General features: G+C 47.9%; 2 protein-coding genes across 2 annotated transcripts; both read left to right on the top strand.

Moving 5' to 3' along the window:
• Positions 1-6,073: 6,073 nt before the first annotated feature.
• On the top strand, positions 6,074-7,027 carry LOC102463943 (olfactory receptor 51G2-like). The gene has a single exon (XM_006113134.2). The coding sequence runs from the start codon at positions 6,092-6,094 to the stop codon at positions 7,025-7,027; it is 936 nt and encodes a 311-aa protein (XP_006113196.2). The 5' UTR covers positions 6,074-6,091.
• Positions 7,028-16,541: 9,514 nt separating this feature from the next.
• On the top strand, positions 16,542-17,474 carry LOC102463696 (olfactory receptor 51G2-like). The gene has a single exon (XM_006113133.2). It carries the CDS (start codon positions 16,542-16,544, stop codon positions 17,472-17,474), a length of 933 nt encoding a protein of 310 aa, XP_006113195.2.
• Positions 17,475-21,012: the final 3,538 nt, after the last annotated feature.

Here is a 21,012-nt window from a genome sequence, read left to right as displayed (position 1 = left end):
GGTCTGCCCCACTAGGGGCTTGTGCCTCATTACTCCCTCACATCCTTCCACTTACCCCTCCCTAACCCCCCCGTCCTGATGTCAAATAAAATACACGTATTTTCATGAACAAAAACTCTCAATATTTAACAAAATGGGGGGGGGGGGAATGAAACTCTGGTAAGACTGCGGAAAGGAGGTGGGAGAGGGGAGAAGAGAAGATGGGAGAGGGGAGGGGGAAACCTGGGAGGAGGGAGCTGTAAAGGGGAATCAAGGGGAAGAAGGGAGAGGGGAAGCTCAGGGCTCAGGGTTGGGGGTCTCACCAGACCAACTTGATTTTCATGCAAACCTATTCCTGGGTTTGCATGTGGCCTTTGGTGTTCAGGATGGTAGCTATCCTGCCAGAGACGGCCGCATTCCTCCATCTAGTGCGGAGATCATGGACGTTGAGGGCATCCCCCCCAAACCTGAATAAAGTCCATGATCTCCACCCAGGACCAGGAAGGCTCCTGCCTTCTCTGGGCCCTGGCAGCCTCCTGGGAGCTAGCAGACTGCTCCTGGGGAGCGGTGGACGGTTGGCTGCCAGTGGCTTGCTGGCTCATGTTTTGGGGCCGCTGGGTCAGGGGCAGTGACTGCTGGCTGTGGGCTGGCAGGCTTGGAGCTGGCACAGGCACTGTGGCCAGAGTCAACCCCTTTAAGGGCTCCGGGGAGGGTGGACGGAGAGGAGTGTTCTTGGTTGAGGCTGGAGTGGCCAACTGGGCTCCCTGGGAAGGCTGGAGGCCCCCTATTTCGAAATAAGTTTCTACACAGCACTTATTTCGAAATAGCTATTTCAAATTTGGTGTTATTCCTTGTGGAATGAGGTTTACCAAATTCAAAATAAGTGCTCCGCTATTTCGAATCAATTTCAAAATGGCTGTTATTTCGAAATAACTTTGCTGTGTAGACATACCCTAGGGTAGATAGAGAGCTGGCTAGACTGTCAGGCCCAGCGGGTAGTGATCAATGGCTCGATGTCAGGTTGGTGGTCGGTTTCAAGTGGAGTGCCCCAGAGATCGGTTCTGGGGCGGTTTTTGTTCAACATTTTTATTAATGGCCTAGATGAGGGGAAGGATTGCACCCTCAGCAAGTCTGCAGATGACACAAAGCTAGGGGGTGAGGTAGTTATTTTGGAGGGCAGGGAGCGGGTCCAGAGTGACCTAGACAGATTAGAGGATTGGGCCAAAAGAAATCTGATGAGGTTCAACAAGGACAATTGCAGAGTCCTGCACTTGGGACGGAAGAATCCCAAGCATAGTTACAGTCTGGGGACCGACCGGCTAAGTAGCAGTTCTGAAGAAAAGCACCTGGGGATTACAGTGGAGGAAAAGCTGTGTGCTCTTCTAACCAAGAAGCTAATGGCATTTTAGGCTGCATGGGGAGGAGCATTGCCAGCAGATCTAGAGAACTGAATATTCCCCTTTGTTTGGCTCTGGTGAGGCCACATCTGGAGTATTGCATCCAGTTCTGTGCCCCCCCGCTACAGAAAGGATGTGGACGCATTGGAGAAGGTCCAGTGGAGGGCAACCAAAATGATGAGAGGGCTGGAGCACATGAGGCTGAGGGAGTTGGGCTTATTTAGTCTGCAGAAGAGAAGGGGGGGGGGATTTTATAGCAGCCTTCAACTTCCTGAAGGGAGGTTCCAAAGAGGATGTTCTCAGTGGTTACAGATGATGGAATGAGGAGCAATGGCCTCAAGTTACAATGGAGGAAGGGGTGGCTAGGTTGGTTATTAGGGAAAACTATGTCCCTAGGAGGGTGGGGAAACACTGGGATGGATTCCCTAGGCAGGTGATGGAATCTCTATCCCTTCGGGGTTTTAAGTCCTGTCTCGGCAAAGGCCTGGCTGGGATAGTTTAGTTGGGGTTGGTCCTGCTTTGGGCAGGGGGCTGGACTCGACTCCTGAGGCCTCTGCCAGCCTTAGGGTTTTATGATTCTTTGATTCTCCCTGGCTGAAAGGATTTGAAGAGCAAGTAGCAAAACACACAAAAATGAAGAGTATTTTTGAAAGGTGTGTGAGAAGCAGGAATCCAGCCAAACATTGAGTGGGACCACTGAAAAATCAAAGCCCTCAACTGGAATGATCTGAGGGAATTTTCCATGTTTTGAGCCATGTGGAATCTCCCTGTGACTTGACCTCCTGCCCTTTGCCGTTGGCCGTGACGGGGTTAAAGATGGTGCACAGGAAGCCAAGCAGCTGAGGTTCCCTGATGACCAAGAGGCCCAAGGGAAGGTACAAACATGCTGCATAAAGGCAGTTGCCTCCCTATCTGAACACACACTGCCTGCTGCCCGTGCAACCTCTCCGATGACTCCTTCGGCTTTCAAGTCAAGACCTCTGGTGCCAGTGGCTCCGTTCTAGCAGGAACTGGGTACGTTGGCAGGTGTCACTGTCTGTAACATGCCAAGTGCAGGGCGAAGGCTGCAGCCTGTTTGCATTGGCAGCTGTTTTGTGCAGTGGCAGAGGACTCAGTGGGGCTGTCGGGGTGACTCAGTAACAGGGCCAGAGGGTTTTAGGTAGTTGGGAACCCTCCCCCTTCATATGCCCATGCTCCACACTGGGCTGTGAAAGCTACACAGAAATCTGACCCTCAAAGCAAGCTCAGAGTGTTAAACCCCCAGAACTCCAAATATGGATTTCACAGGGGGGTCCGTTTCTAGAGGTGCCCTGTGGTCTGGGCATAGAGTCCTAGAACTGGAAGAGACCTCAGGCGTCATTGGGTCCAGCCCCCCACCCAAAGCAGGACTAACCCCAATTCAATCATATATCCATGGCATGCGCCAGCCGTCTTTGCTATAAGTCCAAGATACGTTCCAGAAAACTTGGACTTATAGAGAAACAACTCAACATGGGGAATTTTTCTCCTGCAGCTGACTTCCATTTGCGCAAACTGGGGGAGGAGGTGGCGTGAAGTAAGAGCAGGAAATAGGAGGATTTGAGTGCATCAGTTCCTACAAGCATCAAAGACTTTAGTGCAGAATGGATGTATACCGGGGAGATTTATAGCAGGGATGCCCTGTATAGCCACAGCCAGCAGAAGAGTTGTTGGAATCCTCTGTCCGTGGGTGAACAGCTGATTGGTTCTCCTCAGGTTCTGTTCTGTCAGCCTGTCACCTGTATCCAAAGGGGCAACAGGTACTGGGGTCAGTATTTGAAATATTTATTCCCTGAGCTCTCACTCTCTAGTACACAGTCACCCCAGCACCTGTTCTTCGGACAACATGAGGTTTTGGAGAAAGTGGGTTTCAAAGTCAAATGCCTGAGGATTCCTGGCAATGGCACTTCATCTCCCACATGGCAGTAGTCTACTGATCATTGATCAAAGAGTCCATAGTACAGATCCATTGCAAATAGTATGAGGAGCACATAAGAAATACTTATTCAAGCCAATCAGCTGTTCACCCAGGGACAGAGGAGACACTAGATATGTTTGCTGACAAGTGGCTGAATGAAGGCTGAGAGATATTTCCATCTTTTCAGGTTCTGAACACAATTAGGGGGCATCTAGACTGGCAAGATTTTGCGCAAAAATCTTGCCACCTGTCTACACTGGCCACGAGTATTTGCACAAGAACACTGACTTTGTACTGTACAAAATCAGTGGTTCTTGCACAAATACTTTGACGCTCCCGCTCAGGGATAGCCCTCTTGTGCAAGTATTCTTGTGCAAGAGGGCCAGTGTAGACAGGCAAGTTAATTTCTTGCGCAAGAAAGCCTGATGGCTAAAATGGCCATCGGAGCTTTCTTGTGCAAGAGAGCGTCTACACTGGCACAGATGCTTTTGCGCCAAAGATGTATTTTATGCAAAAGCGTCCATACTATGTAGATGCTCTCTTGCCCAAATACTTTTAACAGAAAAACTTTTCCATTAAAATTATTTGCGCGAAATCATGCCGGTCTAGACGCAGCTGAGGACAGATGACCCATTATAGGTCCCACTCTCACCCGAGAAATCATCTCTGAACGAATTTCACCGGAATTTCACCAGGGCGGGAATGGGTTGACATGTGCGTACTCAAAAACAGCTGCGTAAATATTATGTCATAACTTTTCACTGTGTTACAAATACGACAAAACAAACTTTCAGGACATGTCTGCATGTGGAAGGCCAGCAACAGTGTTATTGGAATCTCTACAACAAGGAGCAGTGGTAACATTACTGCTTCAAAGCATTTGGCTTCTAAAAAATGTCCAGCGAAGTTCCAGAAATATTGCTTGCAATGATTTTGTGCTATTAACCCTTTGTTCCATGAATTGGTGTTTGATACTCTCTCCTTGTAACTCACTGAAAGGTATAAATGGCCATAGGCAAAAACCCAGTTCATCAGAGGCATCTGACAAACTGGAGTTTTGCCCACAAAAGCTTGTGCCCAAATAAATCCGTTCGTTTTTAATATGCCACAGGACTCCTCGTTGTTTTTGCAGATACAGACTAACCCAGCTCCCCTTCTGGTATGTGACTGGAAGTGTGACACTTGCATCAGGACCATGTACACTGTCCTTCTGCACTACCTGGGCCAGACGTCCCCAAAAATCCTGAGAGATAAGAACCGCTGGTTTTTCTTTCAGCAAAGACAACCGCTCACATGCAGAAAAGGAGAGTGTAAAGTGGTTGGCTGTGTCTACATTGGCCCCTATTCCATAATAGGGATGCAAATGTAGCACTTTGGAATACTTGAAAGTAGGAATAAGAGATCCTCCGGAAAAGAGCTTATTTTCCGGAGGATCGCGTCTAGACTGGCGCTTTTCTCCGGCTTATCTACAAGCCAGAAAAAAGCGGCAGCCATGTTAATGCAAATGCCGCGGGGGATATTTAAATCCCCCGCGGATTTGCCTATTCCAAAGTGCTACATTTGCATCCCTATTACGGAATAGGGGCCAATGTAGACACAGCCGTTGTGTCTAATTTGCACACATAACCTGTCACAGGAGCATGGCTGAAGTCACTTGCACACGCAGCTTGATATTAGCACAAACCTAGCATTTGCAATATTTACCCATTTGTGAGGCTGTCCCCTCCTCGGCCCTGCTGAAGTCGCTGTCTGTGTTAGCTTGTAACTTGACAAAGTCTACAGACCCTTGCATGGGGAGAGCATGCAGGTCCTGTGAGGAGAAGGCTACAGGACAATTACATTCTCTGGATTCAGTCACCATTAGCCATGAAAAAAGTCAGCTTCTCTTGCAGTGAATCTTGGAAGTCCAAGTGCATCACCATGAGAATTTGTTAGGGGAAGGTTAATAGCGCCTGCTTCTGATCTAGTTTGCACATCTGTATCTGGAGTGACGCAGTGGAAGTCAACGTTGCTGAATTCAGAACACAGCCCTAAGAATATATCCCCTGTTCTGCAAAGAAACTTAATTTGAACTCTCAGGAGTGGAGAAAATAAAAAAAATGCATCTGATGAGGCAATGAAACACATTTATATAGAGTTTCAATGGAGGACAGCTAAATACAATGCCTGTTTTCACCATTCCCTTGCCATGTGATTGCACATATTTCACGGGACCTGATGGGGCATGCTTAAAAGTGGAGGCCTGAAAAGGGTGTCTTTGAGAAAGTCACATCTGTAAACTCAAAGGGTTCTCCACTAGGCTGCAGAACTCAGACAACAATGGGGCAGAGAGCTTAGCAGGATTCAAAGGTTGTTTATATGGCTAACCAGAAAATCCATTTGCAATAGTGAAGATTTGTTTTTAAATGTCTTAGAAGGGATCTAAATAGTCCCGATTTATATCAGAAAATATGTCTCACTAGCAGGTGTTCGGGAAAAGTTTCCTTGGGGAAGATTATCTCTTAGCTGCCTATTGCAGGGTTTCTTTGCTGTCCTCAGTAGCATCTTGGACTGGCCTCTGAAAATTAACATGCATAGGTTATAGCTCTGATCCAGTTCAGCAGTGCCTGATTTCCAATCAGTGGTGTAAATGCAAAACTATACATTTGTGGATCTTCCACAAACACCTGGGAGTCTCTCAGCTTCCATTCAGTGCAGACAGATGTTGTGTTAAATATCATCTAGTCTCCTGTTCTTTTTCTTTTAGGAAAGAAGGCTGCTTAGACCTGCCCAGTGCATTATGACACCTGTCAATGATACCAAATCACAATTTGCAGTGTTCCTTCTCACTGGGATACCTGGTCACGAAGACATCCATCTCTGGATCTCCATCCCCTTCAGCTTCATGTATGCTATTTCGATAGTAGGAAACGCAGTCATTATGTACTTTATAAAAACAGACTCAAGCCTCCATGAGCCAATGTACATTTTCCTTTCCATATTGGCCCTCACAGATCTTGGCTTATCGATAGCCACCGTACCGACGATACTGGGTATATTCTTGTTTAACTCCAGGGAGATCAGCCTCAATGCCTGTTTTGCCCAGCTGTTCTTCATCCATTTTCTTGCAAAAATCGAATCCTCCATTCTCTTGCTGATGGCCTTTGATCGGTTCATCGCAATTTGTAATCCACTGAGATACGCTTCCATCTTAACCCTGCCGAGAATAGTCAAATTGGCACTGGTATTTGTGGTAAGAGGGGTGGCCGTAGCATTCCCATTCCCTTTCCTCCTGAAACGATTCCCATACTGCCAAGCCAATGTCCTCTCCCATTCCTACTGCCTGCACCAGGACGTCATGAAATTGGCTTGTGCGGACATCACTGTCAATGTCATCTATGGCATGTTCACTACAGTCTTCACATTGGGACTGGACTCGCTGCTCATCTTCCTCTCGTATGTGATGATCCTCAAAACTGTGCTGAGCATTGCGTCCCGCACGGAGAGCCTCAGGGCCCTGAACACCTGCGTCTCCCACCTCTGCGCTGTCCTGCTCTTCTATGTGCCAGACATTGGCCTGGCTGTGCTACACAGATTTGGGAACAGCTCTTTCCACTTGCTTAAGATTCTCCTGGGCTACGTCTACCTGCTGGTCCCACCCCTGATGAACCCAATTGTGTACAGTGTGAAAAGCAAACACCTTCGTGCAAGGATCATCCGGGCGTTTGTCAAGTGAAGGGTCCGTTCATCACTTGCCTCCAGGGATGGTGACACAGGAGACAAAAAACACTTGTGATGACACATATTCCATCCTGGAACCTTTTCACCTGAGACGCCTCCCTTTCCTCATCTATTTGCTCAAGGCTGCATCTCAACTATTCCCCTTTAACTGAGACTCTTCTCCCGGTTCAGGGTGGAATCCTGAGCTGGGCCATGGTAAGAGCTGGCCAGAGAGCCAGGGAGCCCGAGACTTTCCACATGTTGCCCCCAGATTGTACATCCCAGGGAGGATGGTGAGTCCATAACTCCCCAAAGCAGCATGGGCACTCAAGAAGGAGATTTGGGAGCCATCGTGGACAGTTTTCTAAAACAACCACCCAAGGTGCAGCAGCAGTGGGGGAAAAACTCGAAGGCTACATCTACACTGGAGGCTTCCTGCGCAAGAAAACGTCCACACTGCCATGTGCGCGCTGTGCTTTTGCGCGAGAGCATCCATGGCAGTGTGGACACTCTCTTGTGCAAGAAAGCTCTGATGGACATTTCAATCATAGGGGTTTCTTGCACAAGCAATCCCTGCCGAGCGTCCACACTGCCTTCATGTGCAAGAGCTCCTGCACAAGAGGGTGTACACCTGTTAAAAAATAGCACAGCTCTTGTGCAAGAAGCCCTCTCTTACCACGCTATACTGTAAATTTCCTTGTGCAAGAGCAGGCAGGCAGTGTGGATGCTCTGAGGATTCTTGCGCAAAAACGGCCATACTTGTGCAAGAAGCCATGAGTGTAGACATAGCCAGAGCGAATGTGAGGAATAATTAGAGAAGGGATTGGTATCACATAAGAAAATATCATATCGCCTCTGTGTAAACCCATTGTACTGCCACATCGTGAATACTGTGTTCAGTTCTGGTTACCTCATCTCAATAAAGATATATGAATAATGGAAAAGGTAAAGAGAGGGGCAATAAAATGCTTAGTGGTATGGAACAGCAAACACATCATGAGAGATTAAAGAGACTAGGACTTTTCAGCTTGAAAAAGAGATGCCTAAGTGGGGATAAGACAGAGGTCTATACAATCCTGAGTGGTGTGCAGCAGTGAGTCAGAAACACTTATTCACACCTTCACATAACACAAAAACCAGTGGTCACCCATTAAGTTAATAGGCAGCAGGTTTAAAAGAAACAAAAAGAAGAAGTTCTGCACACAACACCTAGTCAGCCTGTGGTGCTCCTTGCTAGGGAATGGTAAGAAGGGCAAAAGTATAACTGGCTCCAAAAAACCATCTAGGTAAGTTCATGGAAGATAGGTCCGTCAGTGGCTATTGGGCAGGATGGTCAAAGACACAACCCCATATGCTGGGTGTCTCAAAATCTCTGACTTTCAGAAGATGGGAGTCAATGACAGAGGAAGAACGACATAATTCTCCTTTTCTGTCTATTCTCTCTGAAGCACCTTGGATGAGGACACTGGAATAGATGAACCATTGGTCTGACTCAAAATGGCCAAGCTTATATTCTTATAGGCTATGTCTACACTGACATGATTTTCCGGAAATGCTTTTAACAGAAAAGATTTTCCGTTAAAAGTATTTCCGGAAAAGCACGTCTAGATTGGCAGGACGCTTTTCTGGAAAAGCACTTTTCGTGGAAAAGCGTCCGTGGCCAATCTAGATGCGCTTTTCTGCAAAAAAGCCCCGATCGTCATTTTCGCGGTCGGGACTTTTTTGCGGAAAACACTACTGTGCTGTCTACACTGGCCCTTTTCCGGAACAGTTTTCCGGAAAAAGACTTTTGCCCAAACGGGAGCAGCATAGTTTTTCCGGAAAAGCACTGATGATTTTACATTAGATCGTCAGTGCTTTTCCGGAAATTCAAGCGGCCAGTGTAGACAGCTGGCAAGTTTTTCCGGAAAAGCGGCTGATTTTCCTGAATAATTTGCCAGTGTAGACACAGCCATATTGTTCCTCTGATGGATGGGTTGTTGCAGACAAGCCTTTTCCATGGGATCCCGCTGTTATAGGGGTGTTGTAGCCATACCAGGTGACATCTGTGGTGGGGTGACCACAGGTCCTCTCTGGGTATGGACAGTCAATTTTTTAAGCCCTTTCCCTGCCACCAAAAGTATTTCTTTTCAGAAGAAGTTGTTTGGCCCGGTTCCTCTTGCTGGTATGATCAGTGGAAAGGGCAAAGAGAACAAAAGCCTGCTTCTGTGGAAAAAGCAGGGCAGTGGGGAGTGGAGGGAAGTTCTGGGGAGATAAGTGGAGACGCGAGCCCCCAAAAGGGGGGAGACATAGTTCAGTGTGGGGCCAAGGTTCCAGCCAAAGGTTAAAGTTGCCAGAGATGAGAGTGAGCCTCCATAGATTTCCAGAGAGGGAGGACAGACTCACACATGGTGGTGGTGGTGAGAGACACTCTTACAAATGTACTCGAGTTCTTTGAGGGTGACAAGACACATGTGGATAAGGGGGATCCAGTAAATACAGTGTACTTAGATTTCCAGAGGGCCTTTGACAAGGTCCTTCACCAAAGACTGGCTCAAAGGAAGCTGTCATGGGATAAAAGGAAAAGTCCTCTCGTGGATTGATAACTGGTTAAAAGACAGGAAACAAAGGGTAGGAATAAATGATAAGTTTTCAGAATGGAGGGTGGTAACTAGTCCCCCAAGAGTCCATATTGGGACCAATCCTGTTCAACCTATTTATAAATGATCTGGAGAAAGGGGTAAACAGTGAGGTGTCTGTAAGGGGGTTGTGTAGCCCACGCCCTTTCTCCGGATGCTCCCGACCACCTCTTTATTCTTGCCCTCTCTCTGGGGTCCCCAGTCAGGTCAGGCCAGCCAGGAAGGGACCCCTTTTTGTGAGCTTTGCGATGCCCTTGGTGCTGAATGACACCTGTGTCGCCTATGACTGGGGGAGGGGGGGCCAAATTCAATGGAGTTGGGGGTTTTCTTGGTGGGAAAGGGAGACTTGGGCCCTCCCTCTTTCTGAGTCTCAGCCCAGGATCCTAAGGCTACAGGGACCCTTCACCCCTATGCTGACTGACGGGGCTGCTGCCCTCAACTCGCCAGCCCGGCCAATAGCTCCCGGCCCCATCCTGAGCTACTTCCTTTTCCTCCATTCCCTCCTTCTGGAGTCTCACTGTGGGCTCCTGGCCTCTGCCTCCTCCCGCGCAGCTGGTTCCCGGCTCACCCCTCACCAGTCCACCTTCCTCCCGCCTCCCTCCTGGCACTCTGCTGTGCACTCTTGAAGGGCCCGTTCTTGGCTCACCCCACCTTTTCCGGCCACGTCAGGGCATTCCTTGCCCAGCCCACCCCTTGCGGAGGTGTGCGGGTGTTCCTTCATACCCACCCTCCCCCCCGCCCCCATTCCACTGGCTGCAGTGGACGCTTCTTCCTCTGTCGCATCCCCTGCATCTTGCCCCCAGCCGTCTGGTTGCGTTTCCGGCTTTATGGATGCGCTGCTCTGGCTGTGAGTGTGGGATCATGTCGCTCTGTCACAGTGTCAAAATGTGCAGTTGATACTAAACTGCTTGAGGTAATGAAGACCAAAGTAGACTGTGAAGAGCTTCAAAAAGATCTCACCAAACTAAGTGATTGGGCAACAAAATGGAACCTGAAAATTAATTGATAAATGTAAAGTAATGCACATTGGAAAAAATAACCCCAACTACACATACACAATGATGAGGGCTAATTTAGCTACAACTACTTAAGAGAGAGATCTTGGAGTCATTGTGGATGTTTCTCTGAAAACTTCCACTCAGTGTGCAGGAGCAGTCAAAAAAGCAAACAGAATATTAGAAGGCATTAAAAAAAGGGATAGACAATAGGACAGAGAATATCTTATTGTATCTGTATAAAACCTTGGAATGCCCACATCTTAAATTCTGCATACAGCTGTGGTCACCTCATCTTAAAAGAGATATATTGGCATTGGAAAAGGATCAGAAAAGGGCAACAAAAATGATTAGAGGTTTGGAATGGGACCCATACGAAGAGAGATGAAAGACTTGGACTTTTCAGCTTAGAAAAGAGGAGACTAAGGGGTGATATGATAGAGGTCTATAAAATCATGAATGGAGTGGAAAAGTGAATAAGGAAAAGTTATTTACTGGTTCCCATAACATAAGAGCTAGGGGTCACCCAATGAAATTAATAGGTAGCAGGTTTAAAATAAGCAAAAGGAAGCCCCCACGCTAGCTACTGTCGGCAGACAGGACACTGGGCTAGATGGACCTTTGGTCTGACCCGGTGTGGCTGTTCTTATGTTCTTTTGAGGAGCTACACGTCTCCACTGCTATTGATATATATGCTCACCTGAGGGGGTTATTTTGGATTGGAGGCTGCATGAGGGGGAGGAAAAAAATAAAAAATAAAAAATATGAATGGAGATTGCCTATCTCCTAGAACTGGAAGGGACTTTGAAAGGTCATTGAATCATGTCCAGTCCCCTGCCTTCACAGCAGGATGTAGTACCATCCCTGACAAATGTTTGTCCCAAATGGCCTCTGCAAAGATTGACCTCACGACTGTGGGTTTGGTTTAGCAGACCAATGCTCAAACCACTGAGCTATCCCTCCCCCCCAGAAGATAGTGCTGCAGTCTAGGCCCTGTGGCATGAGGGACAGAGGTGTGTGGGTAGAGCTGGAGCTGGGCTGGGAAGCAGAAGGCTTCTCTTTTCACTCCCTGAAAAATTTTCACCCAGACTAAAATGTTTCTTTTTCTTTCACTTTTTTCGGGCTGAGTTTCCATAGGAAAAGGGTCATTTCTCCCTGCAGGCTCAGCTGCCCTGAGGCTGCCCAGCGGCCATCGCCTGGATCCCCAAGGCAAATTGGACGCTTCGCATCTACCTCTTCTTTTACATAAAGGTGGCACAGATGGACTCAGTGGCTGCACTCTGGGGATGGGAAGTTTGAAACTTGCCACACCAGGGTGTGGATGGGTACTGGGCCCCTCAGCGACTCTCACCAGCCTTCCCCTCTCTGTGCAGCCCCCTCCTCCCTGCACAGTGCCAAGGGCCAGCAGGAAGTGGCTACTGTGACAGGCCTTGGTAGCACGTCTCTGACCAGCCTGTGCTAGCCGGGAGTTAGCGAGGGTCCTAGAGCAGCTGTGGAGGCCCAGAGATAGTGGGTGGCTGAGTCTAGTGGAATTTTATGCACCAGTGGAATTTTGTGCATAAGTTTGGGAATCCCTGGATCCTGGGTCCCGCTTCTCATCCCCTGGGACTCTGGAACAACCGGAGGGACATTTTCCTGTGTGGAGCCTTGCGGAACCTTTCCTGCTTGCAGCTCGGGTTTGTAATGCAGGAAAGGGAGCAGCTGAGGGCTCATCGGGTTTTTTATTATTATCATTGTGATCAACATCATCATCACTAATTCAGCAAGATCACAGCTGTGGCAGCATCACTGTTACCACTCAGCCACCCTGGAAGAAACCATGGGACTAATCAGACCCACACAAACAGGGCTGCTAAGCCTGGATTCCAGGAACGGAGCCTGCAGCAGGGTTGGTGCTGCAGGTCAGTTGTTTAGCATCATCTCCATCCCCTGGGATTTGCGCTCCTGCCGTTTGCAATTGGCCATGGTGGGGTTAAAGCTGGTGCACGAAGCCAAGCAGCTGAGGTTCCCTGATGGTCAAGTGGTCCTATGGGAATGTACAAACATGCTGCATAAAGGCAGCTGCCTCCCTATCTAAACACACACTGCCTGCTGCCCGTGCAACCTCTCCGGTGACTCCTTGTGCTTCAAGGTGAAGATCTCTGGTGCCAGCGGCTCCCTTCTAGCAGGAACTGGGTACGTTGGCAGGTGTCACTGTCTGTAACATGCCAAGTGCAGGGCTAAGGCTGCAGGCTGTTTGCATTGGCAGCTGTTCTGTGTAGTGGCAGAGGACTCAGCTGGGCTGTCGGGGTGACTCAGTGATGAGGCAGGAGGGCAGGTAGCGCTAGGTAGCCTGGGAACCCTCCCCAACCTCTGCCTATGCTCATGGTGTGATGTTCAAACTACACAGAGATTAGATATTCATAGCCGGCTCAGTGTGTTAAGCCCCCGAAGTCCCAAGGTCTCTCATTTCTAGAGGTTTCATTTCATGTGCTCTGGGCCTGATCCTGCTGGGAACTGAACAAAGGGAGACCCTACCGAATAGGAGGGGCTAGTTCCCAATTAACCTCAGGTTTATTTGCTCCAGAAAATGTAACCAGCAAATACATTTTCAATGGTTTTACTCTCTGGCTCAATTTTGAAGTCAGGAACTCAGAGCTGCAAAGCTCTGTGGTAACCGCTCTGTTTCCTCACTAGGGGAGGGACCTAGGCTTCTTCCTGTTGCTGCCCCTCTCTGGTCTCTGAGTGACAGATGTCAGACTCCTCCCACCCTCAGACTGGCCCCGTCTCACAGCGCACTGTGGGTTGAATGTCCTTGCTCAGAAGCTGTGAGTAGGTTTGGCCTCTGTGGTTCTTCCCGTAGGAGGCGGTGATTAGAGAGACGAGTGACCAGCCAGCCTTCCTGAACCAAAACACGGGTCTGTCTGAGCAGCAGGAGTAAAATGTAACATTGGAGAATCAGAGGGTTTTAACCAATGGTCTGTCTACTTCTCTGACCCCAGGCTCCCATTGGGCCCAGGATCCTCACAGGCTGAGGGCCTCATTATGCCTGAGTAACAGTGTCGGGGTCATTTTCTACTGCAGAGTGAGAGCCCTGGGAATCAATGTTTAAGACAGTTCCCGCAGTGCCTGTCACCACCCCAAATACTATGGACTGACAGACGAGCACCAGAGGAGAACCAGTCAGCTGTTAATCTGATGAAAGTAAAGTTACTGAATGTTTGTTTGTAGACTTGCAGCTTAATAACGGTGGAGATGGTGCAACCTATTGTGATTAGGTAACTGGGTCTGTGGACATGGGGAAGTCCGTGCATGAGATCTACCTTGACTTTACCAAACTTTTTATATGGTCTCCCTCCGTGTAATTGCCAGCAAGTTAAGAAAGTATGGATTGGATAAATGGACTGTAAGGTGGATAGAAATCTGGCTAGATTGTCATATTTAACTTGTCTCAATAAATGTCATGATGTCTGGTTGGCAGTCGGTTTCAAGAAGTGTACCCCAAAAGTTGGTTCTAGGGCCGGTTTTGTTCGCCATCTTTATTAATGACCTGGATAAGGGGATGAATTGCACCCTCGGCAAGTTCACAGATGACACCAAGGGTACGTCTAGATTACATGCCTCTGCCAACAGAGGCATGTAAAATAGGATACCCGACATAGTCAATGAAGGGGGATTTAAATATCCCCGGCTTAATTAAAATAAAAATGAACGCCGCGCTGTGCCAGCTCAGCTGATCATGAAACGAGGTTTACACAAGCAGTCGACAAAGGCTTCCCTTGTCTACTGATCTGCATCTTGACTCACGTGCTGTGCCGACAATCAGCTGAGCCGGCACAGAGTGGCGGCCATTTTTATTTTAATAAAACTGGGGATATTTAAATCCCCGCTTCATTGACTATGTCGGGTATGCTATTTTACATGCCTCTGTCGGCAGAGGCATGTAATCTAGACATACCCCAAGCTACAGAGGAGAGTTAGTTTTGTTGGAGGGCAAGGACAGAGCACTGAGTGACCTAGACAAATTGAAGGATTGGGCTAAAAGTCATCTGATGAGGTTCAACAAGGACAAGTGAAGATTCCTGTACTTGGGACAAGCATTGTTACAGGCTGAGGACCCACAGGCTATGTAGCAGTTCTGCAGAAAAGAACCTGGGGATTACAGTGGAGGAGAAACTGGATATGAGTCAACAGTGAGCCCTTGTAACCAAGAAGGCTAATAGTATATTAGGGTGAATTAAGAGGTGTATAGCCAGCAGATCTAGAAAAGGGATTATTCCCCTTTATTCAGCACTGCTGAGGACACATCTGGACTATTGCATCCAGTTCTGGGCCCCCCCACCACAGAAAGGAGTGGACTCTTTGGAGAGGGTCCTGTGGAGGGCAACCAAAATGCTAAGGGAATGGATCACAAGACCAACGAGGAGAGGTGGAGGGATTTAGGCTTGTTTTGTCTTCAGAACTGAGGTTCCAAAGAGGATGGAGAGAGGCTGTTCTCAGTGGCGACAGGTGACACAATGAGGAGCAATGGTCTCAAGTTACAGTGCAGGAAGTCCAAACTCATTTCCTAGAAGGGTGGGGAAGCACTGGGATGGCTTCCCTAGGGAGGGAGTGGAATCTCCATCCCTAGAGGTTTTGAAATCCCAGCTTGACAAAGCCCTGGCTGAGACAATTTAGTTGGGATTGGTCCTGCTTTGGGCAGGGAGCTGGACTTGATGGCCTCCTGAGGTCTCTTCCACTCCTAGCAGTCTATGATTTTAGATTCTGAAGCAATCCAGATGACAAAAACTGCAGTTTAGTCTCACTCTATCCTGAGAAATCATCTCTTTGGATACATCTACACTGCAGGGTTTTTGCGCAAGAAGCTTTTTGCAGAAGTGATCTTGTGCAAAAACCTTTTGCGCAAGAGCGTGTCCACACTGCAAAAGTTCATTGGCAAAGAGATATACTTTTGCACAAGAGAGCGCCCATACTTTATGGATGCTCTCTTGCAAAAAAGCTCTGATCGCTATCCACAGAGTAGCCACCAGAGCACCTGGGCTTTTTTCAATTGGCAATTTTGCATAAAACCCCTTCTTGCCCATCCACACACATCTTTTTGCACAAAAGGTCTTAAACAAAAAGGAGTTACTCCTCGTAGAAGGAGGTGTACCTAGACCATAAAAAGCCCTCTTTTGTGCTGTTCTACTGTAATTTTTCAATCAGCTCATGAACAGCCTGTGCTAGATATCCCCAAAAGCCCTGAGAAATAAGAACTGCTGGGTTTTGTTTCAGCATTGAAACAATGAATATAGTTGCATTGAATATTACTGAATTCACAATTCAGCCCTAAGGATTTATCCCTTGTTTTGCAAAGAAGCACAAGCTTAATTTGAACTCTTAGGAGTAAAGACAATTAAAAAAACATGCATATAATGAGGTTATGAAATTCATTTATCGATAGCTACAATGGAGGACAACTCTGTACATTGACTTTTCCCCATGCGTGTGCCATGTGATTGCATACCTCACCAGGGGACATACTCAGAACTGGAGGCCCAGAAAGGGTGATTGTGGGAAGGTCACAACTGTAAAACCACAGGGAGCTTAAATAGGCTGCAGAACTCAGAGACACAAGACAGGAAAGGAGCAGAGAGTTCAGTAGGATTCACAGAGGGACTGGATGCTTTTATGGCTACCCTGAAAATCCAATTACAGCAGTGAAGATTTGTTTTTCAATGTCATGGGACCATTTAAATCTGACTTATTTAAACCAGAAAATATGTGTCACTTGTGGGTGTAAATGCAAAAAAAAGTTGTCTGATTTTCCACAACCTTATGGGAGTCTTTCAATGTCCATTCAGCTCAGAAAGATGTCATGTTAAATAGCATCTGGTCTCCTGATGTTTTTCTTTTCAGGAAGGAAAGGTCAGAACTCCTTGGACCTGCCCGGTATAAGATGTCTGCTGTTAATGACACCCAATTGCAATTTGCAGTGTTCCTTCTCACTGGGATACCTGGCCATGAACAAGCCCATCTCTGGATCGCTATCTCCTTCAGCATCATGTATGCTATTTCAATAGTAGGCAATGCAGCCATTATATTCTTTATAAAAACAGACCCAAGCCTCCATGAGCCCATGTACATTTTCCTTTCCATGTTGGCCGTAACAGACCTTGGCTTATCGATATCCACCATACCGACAATACTGGGCCTTTTCCTGTTTAACTCTAGGGAGATCAACATGGATGCCTGTTTTGCTCAGCTGTTTTTCATTCACTTGCTTTCAATCACTGAATCCTCCGTGCTCCTGTTGATGGCCTTTGACCGCTTCATCGCAATCTTTAACCCGCTGAGATATGCCTCCTTCTTGAGCCCTCCAAGAATAGCCAAGATGGGGCTGGTGTTTGTGGTAAGAGGTTTGGTTATAGCATTCCCACTCCCCCTTCTTCTGAAACAGTATCAATACTGCCGAAATGTCCTGTCCCATTGCTACTGTCTAAACCAGGATGTCATGAAGTTGGCTTGTTCAGACATAAGAGCCAGCAGCATCTATGGCATGTTTGTTGCAATCTCCACCGTGGGGTTGGATGCACTGCTCATCTTCCTCTCCTATGTGATGATCCTCAAAACAGTGCTGGGCATCGCATCCCGAATGGAGTGCCTCCGGGCCTTGAACACCTGCGTTTCCCACCTCTGCGCTGTCATGCTCTACTACACCCCAATGTTGGGGCTGTCTGTGCTACACAGATTCGGGAACAGCTCTTCTCACTTGCTTCAGAGCTTTGTGGGCTATGTCTACCTGATGATTCCACCCCTAATGAACCCAATTGTGTACAGCGTGAAAAGCAAACACCTTCGTGTGAGGGTCATCAGGGTGTTCATCAAGTGAAGGTTCAGTTTATGACCCGGCTCCAGGGCTAGTGACACAGGAGACAAAAGACTCTTGTGAAGACATGGCCCAATAATCAATCCTGGATCCTTTTCCCCTGAGGCGTCTCCCTTTCCTCATGTTTTCACTCAAGGCTGCCCTCCGCCAATTCCCCTTTCAATGAAATTTTGTTGCCTGTTCAGAGAGGCATCCAGAGCTGGGTCATTGTACTCTGAGGAGCTCCAGGCCTTCCATATTTTGCTCCCGGGATGTGTATCCCAGGGAGGGTGTTGAGTCAATGGCTTGCAAAAGCGACCTGAACTGCTGTATTGATCTCAACAAGAGCTGACTGGGCTGGGTTGGAGGCAGAACATCAGGGAAAGGGAAGGGGGGCAGGGGTTTATTGGAAGGGATAGGGCTCGTAAGAGGAGTCAGGGAGTGGCAAGTCTGGTACATGACTCATCCCTGCAAACAAGGCAGTGAGCATGTGGTATTTGATTATAAACTTCCTACATTAATGACGCTGGCAGTGATGGTTTAGCACTGGACAAAAATACCCCAAAGAGATGAGCCTGGGGTGTCCGATGGGATGTGCTTGGCAATCACACCTTAGCACGATGGGTGTTGTTGCGAATTGGAAGAGTGGGACAATTTTTAGACTTCTCAAAATGGGACTTGGTTTAGACCAGTGGTTCCCAAACTTTTGGGCATCGTGCCCCCCTTTTTGATTTTTGAAAAACCCTCATGACCCTCCCCCCCCAAAATAGCAGGAAAACTTGGTGAGCAAAAAAAAAAAAAAAGGAACTGAGTGGGACAGCAAAATTTGATGGTGGGGAGGCTGGGTTGCCTTGCGTCTCCCCTGGAATTTCTTCACACACCCACAGGGGGGCACGCCTCCCAGTTTGGGAACCCCATGGTTTAGACCATACAGCCCAGATGTACTGTGACTGTCCTGTTTCTTCTTGGTCAGCATCTGTCCTTGTTGAGGAGTAAATTGGACAAGTTGAATCTGAGGTAACAATCCTTGCAAGACAGGGATTCATAGATCTAGAAGTTTCCAGGCCAGAAGGAGCCATAATCTACTCCCTACCTTTTCAAATGGGGTGTGTCGGCTTCTCTGGGTGTATGTGGCCTATACCGAGGATGGCAATGAAGAAAGAACATTCCCATTTGCAAACATTGCCCTGCTCCAGAGAGATCCCGTGCACAGATCCTCGCTTTTGTATCAACATGGTGCTGTGCATTGTGTTGGCCTTTTTATAAGATTTCATAACAATTGTCTGGCCTGTTCCCTCTCTGGCACTCCCAGTGCAAAAGATGGGGGCCCGCACAAGACCTTTAATCCCCTGCCTCTATAGCAGGGGTGGGGAACATTGTTTGGGTTGGAGGCCACTGACCCAGAGTAAAATCAGCCGCACACAAGTGAGAAGCAAAAACAAACCAAAACAAATGCTTAAGTCGCTCCTGAGTGAGAAGGAGAAAGACCCTCCCCACATTCCCAACACACACCAGAGCCGAGAGTGGGGCCAGGGTGGTAGATTTTGTGTGCTCCAGCCTTGCAGGGGGATGGCAGGAGAGGGGTCTGGATTTCCAGCGTGGGCTTCCCAAAGCTGCGAGAGGGAGCACTGAGCCTTGATAGATGGATCCAAGAAAGCTGAGGATTGCATCCATCTTCAAGGCCTGAGGTTCCCCAGCCCTGCTCTATAGGCTCTGCTTACAGAAAAACTCCCCAGAGACACGGATGCACTGGCTCTGGAAAATAGGCTGCCACCAAGTGATTTTTTTAAAAGATCCCTGAAACCCCAGGAAGGAACACTTCCCCAGGCGTACCCCAAGCTCTTCAGCCACAGGAGAGTTCAAAAAAAAAAAAAAAAAAAAAAGGAAGCACAGAAAACACACTGGCTACGTCTACACTGGCCCCTTCTCCGGAATAGGCATGCTAATTTCGAACTTTGGAATAGGGAAATCCGCGGGGGATTTAAATATCCCCTGCGGGATTTAAATAAACATGGCCGCCGCTTTTTTTCCGTCTTGGGAATAAAGCCCTATTCCGGAGGATCTCTTATTCCTACTTTCAAGTAGGAAGAAGAGATCCTCCGGAATAGGGCTTTATTCCGGAGGATCGCACCAGTCTGGACGCTCTTTTCCGGCTTTTCCCCAAGCCGAAAAAAAAGCGGCGGCCATGTTTATTTAAATCCCGCAGGGGATATTTAAATCCCCCGCGGATTTCCCTATTCCAAAGTTCGAAATTAGCATGCCTATTCCGGAGAAGGGGCCAGTGAAGACGTAGCCACTGTGTCTTTAATAGCTGACCTCTCAGGCTAGGCAGGCACATACAGAGATCTTTTGTTGCCTCCCAGGATGAAAAAATCAAATCAATGCCTTAAAAAATATTGTTTTACTAAAACACCCAAAGAAATCTTTAATAAAGCACACTAGGTCACTAGGCGTTGCCTAAAACACAGAGAACAGAATATCTCTGGATATAGCTTAGCTAGTGAAAGTGGTGGGGGGGGTGGAGCACATGGATTTTACACAGAGAAGCTTAATAAAAACAACAAAAACAAAGAAAAATACCCTGATCACCATGAAATGTACATTCATCTCTCTAGTCACATCCCATGCCCAATATTCCTTCTAGGCATCATTCTGTCGGATTCCTTCATATTGCTTTCTCCATCTCCTGGTTTAAATTTGCACAAAGGAAGAAGCAGGTAAGTATCTCTATACAATTCAAATGTCAAGATTGGCGTTCCTGACAACACCTCCGCTAGTGACCTGAGAGTCACCCTTTAGTCAGAAGGGCCTGCAGAACCGGCAGCTGCTCCACTCCAGCTGTAGATCTGCAAGTTCCCACGCCAGCAAGTGTTTGGGACTGTGAGAGCCAGAGGAGTGCAGTCTGGGAGATGGAATGAATGGGAGCAGGGTAAAGGCCAGTTAGACGAGTGTCCTTTATGTCTGTGTCCTTTGTGAAGTGATTGTATTCACTTTTAGTCTGTTAGGCCCTGTTGCTTTAAGTGGGTGAGTAAAAGAGTGTTAATTCTAATGTCATCAATTCAGGTACTTCCTGGAGTTTCCCAAGGCACAGCATTCAGTGTGCATAGGGCCAGCTAGGTGCAGGCACCGCCAGTGTATATTCCTTTAGCAGCAAGGGACTTCAGCAAGGGGGTGGATCGGGGATCCCCAACTATCCAACACCTCCCCGGTGGAACTCAGGACCTTTTTCAATGTTAAAAACATACGGCTCCCCGGCACACAGGTGAGTGCGGCCTGCTCCCCAGTAACCCACGGTGATACAAGGGGGTTACAGTTGTTTCTAGGGGGACCCAAATGTTTTCTTTTCACTTACAAACTCTGCCCTTGTCCTGACCTGCCACTGAGGCTGCATCTCAGCACGGGCTCACACTCCTCACTCGCGGGCAGCAGGAATATCCTGCCCCACACATGGCTTCCCTTTTTTCTTCCCTTGCTGTGATCTGATGGGGATTCCCTGCCTTCCATGGGGATGGGTGCAACCTGGCTTTGTTCTGACTCCCCATTGTGTTACGCTGCTTCAGTT

The sequence above is a fragment of the Pelodiscus sinensis genome, chromosome 1, assembly GCF_049634645.1.
Source record: "Pelodiscus sinensis isolate JC-2024 chromosome 1, ASM4963464v1, whole genome shotgun sequence".
Lineage (NCBI taxonomy): Eukaryota > Metazoa > Chordata > Testudines > Trionychidae > Pelodiscus > Pelodiscus sinensis.
The sequence above is the reverse complement of the archived record's forward strand: the minus strand, read 5'-3'. Positions and strand labels throughout refer to the sequence as shown.

Bases quoted from the DNA above. Each gene is read 5' to 3' on its own strand.
- LOC102463696 (XM_006113133.2), top strand. From the start codon at position 16,542: ATGTCTGCTGTTAATGACACCCAATTGCAATTTGCAGTGTTCCTTCTC.
- LOC102463943 (XM_006113134.2), top strand. From the start codon at position 6,092: ATGACACCTGTCAATGATACCAAATCACAATTTGCAGTGTTCCTTCTC.